This window comes from Carica papaya, chromosome 8, assembly GCF_054855325.1.
Source record: "Carica papaya isolate Zhongbai chromosome 8, ASM5485532v1, whole genome shotgun sequence".
NCBI classification, from domain to species: domain Eukaryota; kingdom Viridiplantae; phylum Streptophyta; class Magnoliopsida; order Brassicales; family Caricaceae; genus Carica; species Carica papaya.
In genome coordinates, this window is record NC_142316.1 from 28,921,707 (window position 1) to 28,935,917 (window position 14,211).

Sequence of the window (14,211 nt, forward strand, 5' to 3'; positions counted from 1 at the left end):
TGTTGTTGTTCAAATATATATATATATATATATATATAGATGGATGTTGCTAATAATTTATTATTGTAAGTGTCATTACGTTTGTATTATTTACTTTAAAAAAAAAAATAACACGAAAGTATCTCTAAAGTTTACTCTCCATTATTCATGCTTTATCTCGTTCGTAACATATTATATTACTAAATGAGCAATATACACCATTCGTGCTTTATCTCATTTCTTAACATTTTTTAAATTTTATTTCGTTCGTAATCTATAATTTTAACGTATTAAAATATATTGTGTTTTCAATTATATTTTTTCAAAGGGTACTATAAATTATTTTCAATTTGAGTAATCTCTCATTCATATTTTGATTTATAAGTTTTACTTTTAACCACTTCCAAAAAGAATTGTATCCTATTTACTTAATTTCATTTTAGATATTTCCATTAGCAATTATCTTATTTTTTTACATAAAATAAAAATATTATGACCGGATGGAATTAAGTCAGTGTATAGTGTATAGTATTATACTATATGATATGAAAATTACATAAAGTAAAGAAGTATTGTGTAGTTATGAGTCACATTAAGGGAAGGGAAGGGAAAAAAAAAAAGAAAGTTGAGTGCAATTTACTCATTCATAATAAAACTTCAAATTCATGACAACTGTCAATTGTATGAAGTTAAGAGATAAAATCCGGTTTGTTGTTTGAGGTTTGGCTTTCTTTATCCAGTGAAAGGGATTAGGATAGAACCTGCCCCCTTCTCAATTCCATTTTCATTTTTGTCCACATGACCATCCATCCTTCTTTTCTTCCCTGTCAACTCCCACTTCTGCACCTCCATTTTCAACTCCATTTGTGAACTCTGCCAACCTTAATTTACAGGTATTAATTATTCTCCCCCTCCCCCCTCGTCTTCAATGCATTTACTTACTTTATTTTCATTTAATTTCATAATACCCAATTATTATTTTTTTAATAAAAATTTGCCCCATTATCTTCGCAAAAGCCACAATCAATCCCGCGGAGATAGACTGCTATACCCTTTTTCATCTCTTTGCTGTATCTACGACTAAACCCAATAATTTTTTTTTTTTTTTTTTTTTTTTTTTTTATAATAAAAAAACGAAAGAAACTCTTGAATTTCATCAAGGGTTGTGAATAGTTAAGCTGTTGGGCGGAGGCAGCATTTTTAGGGATAAGATTAAAAATTTGAATATGTTATTTTTAGATTTAATTATTTTAACAGGTGACGAGGGACAAGTTAAGAAGAGTGAGATGGCCAAAAAATTGAGCAACTGTTTACATGTCCTTTGTTGTGCAACAAAGGTTCCCGTAAGTTCTTTCTCTCTTCTTCTTTTTAATTGACCCACGAAAAGATAAGGAAATTTATTTGTGTATAATTACATATTTTAATAGGGCAGCAGATTAATTGGAAATGATCTCAACATTCTTGATTACTCCAACACCTATTTTGTTAATTGCATTGCTACTTTTAAATTTTGTATAACCAATTAGCTGAGTCTTCTAAGTGAAGGAAGCTCTTTGGATCAATAAACAATCGAGTAGCAGGCCGAGGGGATGGGGGTGTCAACATCTGGCCAGGTTTTAACCAGGGTTGACCCAATTGGGAATTTCTTAATTCTCCAATAAGCAGCCGTTTAAAGTTAATTATATTGATTAACCTTACTAGTAAGTGTATGAAAAATCAAGTGATTAAGATTGAAAGTACCTTAAATTACGGAGATCTTTTAATTACAACTATAAAATAGATAATTTTAAATTAAATTTACTATATAAAATATGTAAACTGAACATAATCATGATTAATTTTATTTATTTTTAAGTAGAATAGGAATCGAATTAAAAAAGCAAACACACCGGTTAAATAGAATATGTTTCTGGGTACGGGTCGGGTTTCTACTAGGAGCCTTATGTTGACTGCTCTATTACAACAAATATATATATATATATATATATATATTGTTTGTCAAAAGTTTGGTGGAGATTTCTGTGTAAAAATAGAAAATACAAAAAAGCAACTTTAAGATTCACAGTCAATTACAGTGGGCATGACCTCAACCCTACGAATATTCTTTTGAGTTTTTTCGTCTCTCAAACTTGGCTTACCATAATTAACTAATTGTTAAAAAAATTTCGTATTAACACATTATTAATCTCTTGGTTGTTTACAATAATGAATTAATTATTGAATTTCACATTGTTAGAATTTTTTAATATATAACCCATAATTTAAAATGTGTCATAATTATAATTTTGTTTTTTTTATTAAATGTAGTACTTTTTTATTAAACGTAATTGGTGGGCCGTTGTCGTCACGTTCCCAATTCCCGCCACGTGTCTGCCTCACACGTCACTCCATCCACCGAAACGCTGGCCGTTTATTTTTCCTTTCCGCACCGTGAGATCATGACGCAGTCAATTTGATCCACAAAAATGGGAAACCACTAACCCAAATAATAAATAATTCAACTTAAAAGGAGGTCCATCGTATCATCATACGGCCAGCTACACCGAATCATTTCTGGTTCCGATAAGTTAACAAAACACAAGACAACGCGTTCCAAGTTTATTGTCCCATGCCATAATTTAATCCGAAACTGTAAAACTTGGGTTTTCCAGTTTTAATCGCTGTGATTACCGGCTAATCACGTTTTTAACCCCATAAGTCAACGAATTTACTTATTTGACCCCGGCGAGTACAGTGGTATTATAAATATAGGCTAAATCTGTGTGGTTTTTATTAGTCAGCTGACGGAAAAGCAGTGGTTAAATTAACTGCTTAATTGTCTCCCTCGTTCAATTCACAACTCATCAGAAGCTGATCAGTGAAACAAAAGGTTCGTACACATGCTTCTTTATCGGCAACAAGTTCCAGCTTTTGGTTGGTCATGAGTCAACTTGGATTCACTTTCACATCCCCATAACCATCTCAAATCTCTTCTGATTTATATCTCTATTTTTCTTTTTGTTTCATATTTATCGTTGTTCCACCATCTTTTGATTACTGCGGTGATCAGCGGATTGGAGGTTTTGGATATTTTAATTCGATTTTCCTTCATTTCAATGCATCGACTTTGTTGAATCCACAATTTTGATCTGAATAAAAACAACAATCTTGTTGAGGTTTGTCGATATTTGTTTGGATTCATTGATCGGATGAATTTGACTCCGGTACCGGAAGATTATCCGATCTAGTATATATTCATATTATGTGTATCAATTGTCTGTCTCTCAGTCAAAGTTTCATTGAAGATAATGATTCTCATTTATTTTTTTAATATCAGAAGGAAGAGATGGCAAAGGATCAGTCATACGAAGAGGCCATTGCAGAATTGACAAAGCTTCTCAGGTACTGATTACTACATTCTCCGACTTTTCATCTTCCAAACCAGCAGTCTTTGATTTCGTGGTACTTTTACCTTTTTCCGTAAATTAGAGACTAGTTTTTGTCCTTTTCTGTCATTTCGAAATACGCTGGTTCAGCAATCTGCGCTATCCTATCCAAATAAGGTGAGTATAGATCCATCTGTTAAACCGCGTTTCGAGGTTGGAGTGCCGTCCACCGCCGATGGGTCCCAGCGATCGGTTTTACTATAATTATCTGACGGTTTATAATTCGTCATCGTTTACAGTGAGAAAGCTGAACTTTGGAACGTCGCCGCCGCAAAAATCAAAGAGCTAACGACCGAGTTGGAGGCAGCTAAGTCGGCTCAGTTCGACCCGGTCGAGAGGCTCAACTCCGGCTTCCTTCACTTCAAGAAAGAAAAATTCGAGTAACTTCCTTTCCTGTTCTGAAAATTTGACTGGCCTTCTATGCTCTGAACTTTTACTAAGAATAGTCATTCATTAACATAAATATATTGTTAAATTTTGTTTTTTAAATAAACAAATTTTATTTGTAAATTATGAAATCATTTGTGATTTTGAAATTTCGAATACTAGTTCAAATCTTATTAGTATAAACCGCTGCTTATCAAATAGCATATCAGAAAAAGTACATTTTTTTTTTTTTTAATTATTTGGGAGGTTAAGAAAAGAAAGAGGTTTTAATTGGGAAAAGACGTGTGTGGATGGGTTGCGGAGTGCTTTATCTTTTGTGTAAGCTGACTCGGAATTTTGTGGTATATGCTTTTTTCTACAGGAAGGATACTGCTTTGTTCGGTGAACTTGCCAAAGGCCAGAGCCCCAAGGTGGGTGGGTGTATTTTACTTATTGATATATACAATATATTATCAATAATTATTTGGCACATTTTTTTTGTCATTTTTACTGTTAGCTTTGTATTTATCAATTTCTTTATACATAAGAACAGAATGGTTCCGTGATCTCAGCCCTTGATTCAGATTTCTGCAGTTAAATTAATGGATTCTGTTGAATTACTCCTTTGGATTTGTGATTTTTTTTTTTTTTTGTTGTTTGTTTGTTTTCAAGCTGAAATTCTGAAATGGGAAAGCACTTATAAGGCAACACGGTGATGAGCTGTACCGTCTGGTCCACATGATTTTTATGTTTCCTTTAAAATTATCCATTTTTATTTAAATGAAATAAAATTATGTTTTTATCCCAATAATCACATGATTGAGGTGCCCAGAATAATTATTTTGCGCCGGTTAATTTTTTTTTCCCTTGTTATGCAGTTTCTGGTTTTTGCATGCTCAGATTCTCGGGTTTGTCCTTCTCATATTCTGAATTTTCAACCAGGAGAGGCCTTTATGGTCCGAAACATTGCGAATATGGTTCCATCATATGAAAAGGTTTGCCTAGAATACGTCTCCATTTCTTAGTGATTTAATTACTACCACCTAATGCCAACTTTAATCATAGTCTAGCAAAATATGAAAGCACTTCTATTTTGATCACAAAAACTGTACTTTTGCCTTTTCATTTTCTTGTAAATTAAGGATATATATTTAACTCCACAACCTTGAGATCCCTTTATAAACTATAAAGAAAGTGAACTAAAAGGGCTTGACGATAATTCTAATTCCGTTTCTGATGATTCCATTTTTCTTTTTTAATTCATCTTTTCGATAACTGGATAATCTCTATCCTACGCGTGCAATGCGCCTCCAGTTAAATGGGCATACATATTCATATATTTATTTGCAGCATCTTTATAAGTCATCTAAATAATGATATTCCTGTTAGCTATCCTTTCGATCTGTCTCTTCTTCTTTCTTCTTTATTTATTCTTTGATATTTGTTTCTTTTTCTTTTTATTTGAACTCGCTTTAATTGGTTCTAACAGAACAAGTGCTCAGGAGTGGGGGCGGCCATTGAATATGCAGTCTTGCATTTGAAGGTGAATATTTTATTATCACCTATATATCTTTTCTCATAATTTATATAACATAACTTAGTTATGTGCAATTTGATAATGTATATTTATATAATATATATTTTAATGCTGGTTCAATGTTTGGTGGATGGAGATTCTTGTGGTTGCAATAGTTAATAACCATGTCCACCGCTCCAGCTCTACCCACCAGTTCCCAGAGAATGATAAGCCTCAGCTAGCTTGTTCCCAGAGATGCATACAATTTCCTTCTTTGCCCCAGCTAGCTTTAGAAGCGAAGCTTTTTGCTTTTTACGATATTAACCGGTTATTTTCTATATATGTGCGTGTGTGTGTATGTATAAACGTATCCCATGCTTCCCTGCACCGTTGGATTTGAAAATTATTTCGAAAATGAAGTTGAAAGAGAATGACAATCCTTCAGGTGTCAAACATTGTGATAATTGGACACAGCTGCTGTGGTGGCATTAAGGGGCTTATGAACATCCCAGATGATGGTACTACTGCCAGGTAATACTTGTTACAACTGTAGCATACCACAAACTATAAATTTATTCTGCATGACATGTATTAGTTAATTAGTTGAATGAAGAGAAAGACATCGGATAAACAATTACATTAGCTTTGTGTTTTTTGTTACTTTCTACGTTGGATTTCTGCTTGTATGCAAGACTGCTAATTAATGCACTTATTTATCTGCTAAATAATAATTAATAATTAATAATTAAACAGCTTGCTGTCCTGTTTCATGGTGTGGTACCATATTCTTGGAGGAATCTGTAAATTAAGAAAGTTAAAAAGTAAAGAACATAATTCCTGTCCTTTGAAGTTATTTTAGCAAGTAGGAAGACTAATTAATGTGTGCTAATAGTTTTAGTTGTGAATCCCAAAGTATTAGGAGAGTTATCCGGTTAATTACTTTTTATATTGTCGAATTGTCTCCACATGTCTCCATAGAGAAAAGGCTGAATTCTCTCACTCACCTTTTTTATTTTTTAATAATCAGTGATGGAAAACTTACCATATGCTCTGACTTTATACGCATGTCTTTTATCAAAAGTGTTTCTGGATCGATTCTTTTGAAGGGTACATGTCGGACCAATTTTTGTGTACGACACACTAATGTTTGAAAAGGGAATATTAATATTATTTACGTGCTTCCAACAAATTGGATTTTCTAGATATACTTATTATTTATTAAAATTTCAGGCTATAAATTGAAAAAAGTAATTGCGAAAAAGCTAAAAAGAAGATGTAATGCGGTTCTAAAGATACTTTTCCTTTTGTTCTTTTTTACGTATAAATTACAGTGATTTCATTGAAGAATGGGTTAAAATCGGTTCATCAGCGAAGAACAAGGTGAAAACAGAATGTGGCAGTTTAACTTTTGAAGAGCAGTGCACAAATTGTGAGAAGGTTAGTAACTTATTGCATCTTACTTGTCCATACTTCATCACTAATATAATATAAATATGATTTACTCAGCGATTACATATAATAATGAACTTAAAATACAGATGCAAATTTATTCAAGCTCCTAAGTCATGTAAAATATTAAAAATCTTGAAATGTGAACAGGAGGCTGTGAATGTGTCGCTGGGAAACCTACTGACATATCCATATGTTAGAGAAGCGTTAGTGAAGAAAACACTAGCTTTGAAGGGCGCACATTACGATTTTGTTAATGGAACTTTCGAGCTTTGGGATCTCAACTTCAAAGTTACCCCTGCCATAGCTTTATGAACAAAATTTTTTCTTTCCTCCTCACTACAGTGCATAATACGGGGTAACGGGAAAAGTAATAAACTTTAGTCTCAACTTGTATCTTGCTTCAACAATAATTTATTTTGGCGTTCGTTGTTCCCATCCACCTTTGAAGTCGATCTGTTTTTCAGGTGGTTACTTATTTTTAATTGGGAATTAACTTTTCCTTGAGAGGTGTATGTATATTTCAAGTGACTTTTATATGCTCTTTCTGCTGATAAAAAGCGCATTTGCGTTATATACTTCATTGTCTTCTTTATCCATTTTTCAAGTCAACCCAAGAAACAGATGCATGAAGCCCATTATAATTTTAACCATTTTAACCACTGTATGGACTTTACGGTCATTTTAATCGGTCGTCAACCCCTGTTCAAAGTCGGATGGCGTGAGGAGGACAGATGTCTCCACCAGGCACCCATTATGGACCTTCTTCACCTAAAGTCTATTGCACAGCTCACTAAGGTTATGGGTTTTGACTCTTGATCCAGTTTGAAAAAGTCAAAACCCTCTCCATCTCTGATTTTACAGAAACGGTGCCGGATCTTTCACTTGTGGATGCTTCAATATTGAACATAAAAGATAGAATATGTCTACATTATTTTTTGCTTCATGCATCTACAACATTTACATGTCTCTTGGCATTCCAGAACCTAAAGTATTTGATTGACATCTTTACAAAATGAAGGATATGTTGAGTTCTCTTTTCTCCTTCAAGGAATTGGATGAACGACCACCTTTCCAGTAGCACGGTTTGTTTCAATATAAGAGAAAGCTTCGGCAACCTGGGAAAATGAGAACGGTCCTTTGGGATCGATCACTGCCTTCACCTTCCCACTCTCGAGATACGGGTTTAGTTTCTTCAGTACATCTCCATTAGAAGTAACCACAAATCTGAACCCGGGAGGTGTGACAGCTCCGGTTAAGGCCACCACGCTGCCTCCTTCTTTCACTGCCTTCACTGCCCTATCACACTGCCCTGTTATTTTGAAAGGAACACCACAAAGTCAACACTAAAACTCTCCACTAACAGCCTTTTCCTCCATCTTTGATGGATCAAATATAGCAGACTGATTCATGCAAAAATGCATCCAACATCATGAACTTTGGATCCTTACAATGCTGTCCAAAGCATTGTTGGAAATGACGTTACTTACCAATAGCATCAAAAACTACATCAAATTTTTCGGGTAAATCTTCAAAGTTCTCTTTCGTGTAGTCAATAGCCAAATCAGCACCCAAGCTTTTTAGAAGCTCCAATTTTCCAGTGCTTGAAGTGGCAGCAACTCTTGATGCACCAAAGACTTCTTTTGCAAGCTGTTCCAGCCACGAAAGGGAATTAGGTCTTTAGGTTCAAATATAAGGCTAAAAAATGCAACATAGACTATTACAAGTCGTTTATGTATATTTATGTTGTTTGGTTTTAAAAATTCAGTTACCAACTACGAGAATACCTTAGAATGTGAAGCAAGTATTCAGAGACATTTTTCTCATGTAATTGGTAGAATTATGTTCTCCAACCTTTTCTTCTTATGACAACCCAAAAAAAGGCCAGGTGGATTTGAAACAAGTAGCAGAGAGCAAGAAAAGAAATGGCAAAGGGAAAAAGGTTGTGGAAAACTTTCCAATGCAACCAGAACTATGAATTGGAAAGTTGATAGCATATCTGACAGCACGCAGAAATAAAAGAAAATGTATACAGCAATGATAACGGTTGTGATCTACCACAGCAAAATGTGAGTACAACAAATGAGAATAACAAGGAACGAATGAAGAAAGGACAGACAATCAAGACAAGAAAGGATACAGCAAAACTGCAAGAGATCGTATGTTATGCACAGTCACAAACACTAACAGGCATTCTTCAAAGTTCAAACAAACAAAAATATTTGCACCAAATAAAATTATCCTTCACCAAATATTTTATGAGATGCCTCAATACACTGGTTTACATTCTATCAGAGAAAAATATTGATCCAGTGAGAAATAGAGTACCTGAATGACCAAACTCCCAACACCACCAGCACCATTGAGAACAAGAATAGATTTACCAGCTGAAAAGCCTGTTCTCTCCAGACCCTCATAGGCCGTCTCAATGGCAAGAGGAAGCGCAGCAGCCTGAAAAAAGTCCAAACTCTTTGGTTTCAGGGCCAATAACTTCTCTTCAACCACAGTGTACTCTGCAAGAGAACCAAACTGCTTTGGCCCTTCAAGTGCTTTCTCATTTATGTTCCCATATACTTCATCACCCTCCTTCAGCTCCCTCACTCCACTACCAACCTTAGCCACCACACCTGCAACGTCATAGCCTGGAACGGTCTATGAAGAAAGTTGAACAGCACATTCAATTATTGATCACTCCACCAACATAATATAATCAAACAATACTCTAATTATACAATGACGATAAGAATCAATAAGAATTACGGATTCCATTTGTCACTAAATATTGCTGCCATAGAATAATTACTTTCTCAATATTCCTCCAAAAATCCAGAGAAAGAGCTTCCGCGAGGCATTCCTTTCAGGATTGAACGACAAAAAGGCCCAGTAAAATCAAAACCCACATCCTTTACTACTTGACATGCAACATTAGAGTAAAAAAAAAGCTTATCTTCTTAATCCCTATAGATTTCAAGGTCTTCACCTAGCAGATGATAATAACGTATTTACCAACCAGTATGTTAAAACTCATGCGCTCAAACTGAAAGAAGGAAAGTCTTACGTGCTCCATCTTCTCAGCTACCTTCTCACGTTGGAAATATATGACCCTATGTATCGACATTTCCCAATTCACAGTTGGTATAAATAAAAACCAACAGTTAATGGGATAAATTGCTTAACCTTTTTAAGATTTTCTCAGCTACCAAACATTACTCGGAAAGAACATTTCGAGAATGGGAAAATTACCGGGAGGGGAGAATCTGTAGCCTTAAACTTGCCCTGCCTCCTCTTGGCATCAACAGGGTTAAGAGCTGCAGCCATAACCTTGATTAACACCTGATCCTCGTTCACTTGGGGCACCGTTACATTTCTATCAAACTTCAAAACCTCAACACCCCCATATTCCCCGTATACCCAAGCCTTCATGTCACTGGGGAGAGAGAAGGAATTCACGGTCTCGGTGGCAGTACGAGCGGGCTGAGAACTTGCAGACACCCTGAGATGAATGTGAGAGAAGTATGAGGTCTGCTTGAGAGAAGAAGACGTGGGGGACGTGGGTGTGTTTCTGTTTTCCCGGAATCTGAAGGAAAATCTGCAGGAAAGAGGTGAGAGAGGATGAGAGAGTATGACATGGGGAAATGTGGTAGATGCGAGAATGGCTTCCATTGTTCTCGACTCTACGGCTTATCTCTTACAACTGGTGATGCCTTTTCATACCTGCGTCTGTGTTGGAACTTGTCTTTTTTACAGATGAGGAAACAGTAAAGAGATACACGTGTCTAAAACTATGTGGCTCCGCATGAATGAAAATAAGATATATTATAATTTCTTCTGTATAATTTGAGCTATTTCTAGTTTAATCTTTATATGGTTTTTTTCTTAACGAAGGTGAGTATTATTCCTTAGTTTAAATAAAATTAGATAAATCATACTGTTATTCTATAATCTATGATGTATTATCTATTATGTATAAAATAATACCAAAAATTAATACATGGAGAATCGATACATATGATAATATACATAATAATTGGTATTTAAATTGTATAAATATAAAAATAATGTTTAATATATGAAGCAAAATTAACGTTATATATAGATAATAATTAGATAGTTAATTCTTTAATGTGATAATTGATAATATTTATCTGTTTAATCTTTTAACTATATGTAATAGTTATCTAATTAATTTTTACTTGACTGAAAATTCTTAAATTATACATATATATATAAATAGTTGATTACTTTTTTAAAAAAAATTTAATTCATTCGATGAATTCTTAATTTAAAAAAATACGGATATAGTAATTTTTTTATATCTATATTCAAATTTGTTTACTTTTATATAATTTTTACATTAATATTGTTTATACCATTTTTTATGTAGTTATAAAAATTATATTTTATACTTGATACAAGTCACAAAACTTTTTACTGTTAAAATTTTTTCATCAATTTAAATTTATTTCTGCAAAGAATGAAAGTTTTTTGCTAGGGTTTAAAACAAGCGGACGATGGCGATTGTAAGCAGAAAATGAAGAGCTAGAAATCAAAGTAGTTATTTGTTATAGTCATTAATAAAGTTTTGATATATTCTAGAATTGCAATTTGTTTTGGTTTGTTAAACAATTAGTTAGGCATTTTTTTCTCTTTCTTAAGTGGATAAACAGCCTTGTACATAATAAATTAAAAAAAGACATATAAAAACATGTAAAAAATGAATTTTTTTCTCATTCATTTTCTTCACGGTATCAGAACAATGCCTGTACTAAGTACTATTTTTTTCTCCTAATTTCATTAACCTTTACTGCTAATCCACCCTTACAATGGCGAACCCAAACTCTACTACCGATATTCTGACTCTCCAAAACTCAGATAAACCTAGAATGCAGCTTGTAATACCAGAGTCTGGAATTTGGTCTGAGATTAATTTTTACATTCGAAAATGTATAAAAATCTATTTTTTGAAATTAATAAATTTTAATTTAATGTGAAATTATGAAAAAAAAATAGGTTATGTATGAAATTAAAAATAATTTTGGAAAAAATGGGTGAAAATTTAGGTTTGGATGGTATTTTTGAAAAAAAAATCAGAAACTAAATGTCAGAATACAATTTTAAAAAATTGTACCACGTAGGACTGTCCAATCAGCAGTCTCAACGAACGGAGCGCGCTGTGTGGCAAGGCAAGCTGGCGATCCGCGTGCCCCACGATTAAATGGCCCAGACATCTTCCTGCGTGCGTGGACGGTCTGGATCTGTTCCCTCCTCAGGCACGATCGGATGGTCGCGATCAAACGTGATGAACGGTCTATATTTATTTTCTCCTTAGGCGCGATCGGACGGTCGAGATCAAATGCAATAAATGGTCCATATTCATTTCGTCTTTAGGCACGATCGAGCGGTCAAGATTAAACGTGATGAATGGCCCAAATTTATGTGAGATAGATATAAATATTTCACTTCACATAGAACCTAAACCCTATCCGCTAGCCCCCCGTTGGAGAAGAGAGCTGACTGCTGCCCACCGTCGTACTAGAGCCACTTCCGACTGCCAAAAAAAGGTAACAATTCTCCCACCCGCTCAGAATTCGATTCCGAGCACCCTTGTGGCCAAATTGAAGCAAAACAAATGGCGGGTGAGCTAAAAATTGCATGCAAAGTTCGGCAGCGCTGCCACGGGTAAAACCCACACTGCCTCCGATGAGCTCCTTCCCTATTCCTGTTTCATGTGATTTTTTTCATTATTGTGTTCACTGTTCTGTTTTCTACAGGTCGATCAAAGGAAAACACTCAGCCGCGAAAGTAAGCCGGTGAAGTCGTCGCATTGGAAAATTCCATCGCCGGTAGGTTTCTATTTTTTTATTTTTTTTTAGGCCAGTTGAGTTCCTTTAACGTGTTTTCTTGTAGGGATGGGTATAAAATTGACTGAAACCGGTCAAAATCGATTGAAAACAGCCAGGTCGAGGTAAACCACCACTGCAGACAGCAATGCCATCACCGGAACACGGTGGTACCACCGTGCTGGAATCCCAAAATTGGCCGGAAAAGGGTTTTTAACACTGATTTTGGATTTTTGGGTATTTTTAGGTACATAAAGCATATTTTAATCTTCGCAGAAAAATTCAGAGAACTTGAAGACCGGTAGTAGGTGCATTAGAAGTTCGTTATTTCAGACACCGATTCGGGTAAGAATCCATCGCCTTATTCTCTAATATGGAATTGAAGTTTATTATGAATAATACGGTATTTTGTATAATTTAAAAATTTTTTAAAATTAATTACAGGTTACTAATGGAGCCGAAACTGGTTGTTTATTATTATTTGTCATGTTTTAACTGATTGTTTGATTTTATAGTTTTAAATACATGATAATAGATTGGAATTAGTAAGATAATTCGGTTGTATTTCCTTGATGCATGTATTATTTGTCTTGCGTGATTTACGGTTAAATTATAAAACTGAAAATTAAAATATAAACGAAAATTGATTGGTGAAGTGAATGAGTGAATGATTGTCTTACTGGATATCCTAGTAGATGGTAGATAGACTGGGTACATAAAGAACCCTACCGTGAACGTTGCCTCATATCGGACGGGGTATTGAATAATGGTATCTTTAGCACTTATACCGGACGGGGTATGGAGACGACTCGATTCACCCTCATACCAGACGGAGTATTGAGAAATGATACTTTTGGCGCTCATACCGGACAGGGTATGAGAACGGTCGGTTAGTTGACAAGGTTTGATATGGGTTCACTTATAGTGGGACATCTGTAACGACCTCAGAAATCCAAAAGGAAAATATACCAATTTAAGTGCAGAAACGAAATAAAAAGTTAAGGTTTACATCTCTTACACAATAACTTAAAAGTACTAAACAAACATCACGGAATGAATTATCTGAAAGAAACATGAGAAATGAGAAAAACAAAGGAAAATATAAGGAATGAGCTACACTAACCCAGTAAGGACATCACACTATATCACTGTCACAGAAGTAAATGTTGGTAGAAAATCAAAGCAACTAATGGAGCAGTAGATTTAAACCAATACATTAATTTAAAATAAAACTATTTACTCTTTTTCTTACCATTGAAGAATTCATGAAAACAACCTATAAAGATAATAACATCATACAGATCATAATTTCATGCATAATCAACTATCACGGTACATATTATAAATCCGTATCCATTAACAATAGACGAACTAGTAACCGTTTCTCGTTTCACCAGCATGCTAGTATCCATGGGGATCCATAGGAGTGTCCCTGTTACACGTGAACCCTTTCCCTTAACAGTCTTAATTATATAGCCATCCCCATACCCCGTCCGGTATGAGCGCCAAGATATTAAACCTCAAGACCCCGTCCGGTATGAGGATGAAGTGGGCCGTCCCTATACCCCGTCCGGTATGAGCGCCAAATTACCAAGTCTTCATATCCTGTCCGGTATAAGACAACGTTCACGGTAGG

General features: G+C 34.7%; 2 protein-coding genes across 6 annotated transcripts; one reads left to right on the top strand and one right to left on the bottom strand.

The window, feature by feature from the left end:
- The first annotated feature begins 731 nt into the window (after nt 1-731).
- BCA4 (beta carbonic anhydrase 4) lies at nt 732-7,313 on the top strand. 5 transcript variants are annotated; one of them, XM_022040102.2, is made up of 10 exons: nt 732-872; nt 1,120-1,322; nt 3,296-3,360; nt 3,644-3,784; nt 4,153-4,201; nt 4,649-4,765; nt 5,260-5,313; nt 5,732-5,817; nt 6,618-6,723; nt 6,886-7,173. In XM_022040102.2, exons 2-10 carry the CDS (start codon nt 1,206-1,208, stop codon nt 7,048-7,050), a joined length of 900 nt encoding a protein of 299 aa, XP_021895794.1. In that variant the 5' UTR covers nt 732-872; nt 1,120-1,205; the 3' UTR covers nt 7,051-7,173. The 5 variants fall into 5 exon arrangements, with proteins under 5 accessions (XP_021895794.1, XP_021895795.1, XP_021895796.1 ...); XM_022040103.2 differs by having other exon boundaries at nt 733-872; nt 1,237-1,322; XM_022040104.2 differs by having other exon boundaries at nt 734-872; nt 1,219-1,322.
- A 324-nt stretch (nt 7,314-7,637) lies between these two features.
- AOR (Oxidoreductase, zinc-binding dehydrogenase family protein) lies at nt 7,638-10,451 on the bottom strand. Its single transcript, XM_022040101.2, has 4 exons — nt 9,979-10,451; nt 9,064-9,387; nt 8,226-8,385; nt 7,638-8,047 (listed from the first exon to the last, which is right to left on the bottom strand). The coding sequence occupies exons 1-4, from the start codon at nt 10,396-10,398 to the stop codon at nt 7,782-7,784; spliced, it is 1,170 nt and encodes a 389-aa protein (XP_021895793.1). The 5' UTR covers nt 10,399-10,451; the 3' UTR covers nt 7,638-7,781.
- Nucleotides 10,452-14,211: the final 3,760 nt, after the last annotated feature.

Bases quoted from the DNA above. Each gene is read 5' to 3' on its own strand.
- BCA4 (XM_022040102.2), top strand. From the start codon at position 1,206: ATGTTATTTTTAGATTTAATTATTTTAACAGGTGACGAGGGACAAGTT. The intron at 3,361-3,643 runs GTACTGATTACT...CATCGTTTACAG, and splicing joins GAATTGACAAAGCTTCTCAG to TGAGAAAGCTGAACTTTGGA. The intron at 6,724-6,885 runs GTTAGTAACTTA...AAATGTGAACAG, and splicing joins AGTGCACAAATTGTGAGAAG to GAGGCTGTGAATGTGTCGCT.
- AOR (XM_022040101.2), bottom strand. From the start codon at position 10,398: ATGGAAGCCATTCTCGCATCTACCACATTTCCCCATGTCATACTCTCT. The intron at 9,388-9,978 runs GTAATTTTCCCA...CTTTCTTCATAG, and splicing joins CTACAGATTCTCCCCTCCCG to ACCGTTCCAGGCTATGACGT. The intron at 8,386-9,063 runs GTACTCTATTTC...TGGCTGGAACAG, and splicing joins TTGGGAGTTTGGTCATTCAG to CTTGCAAAAGAAGTCTTTGG.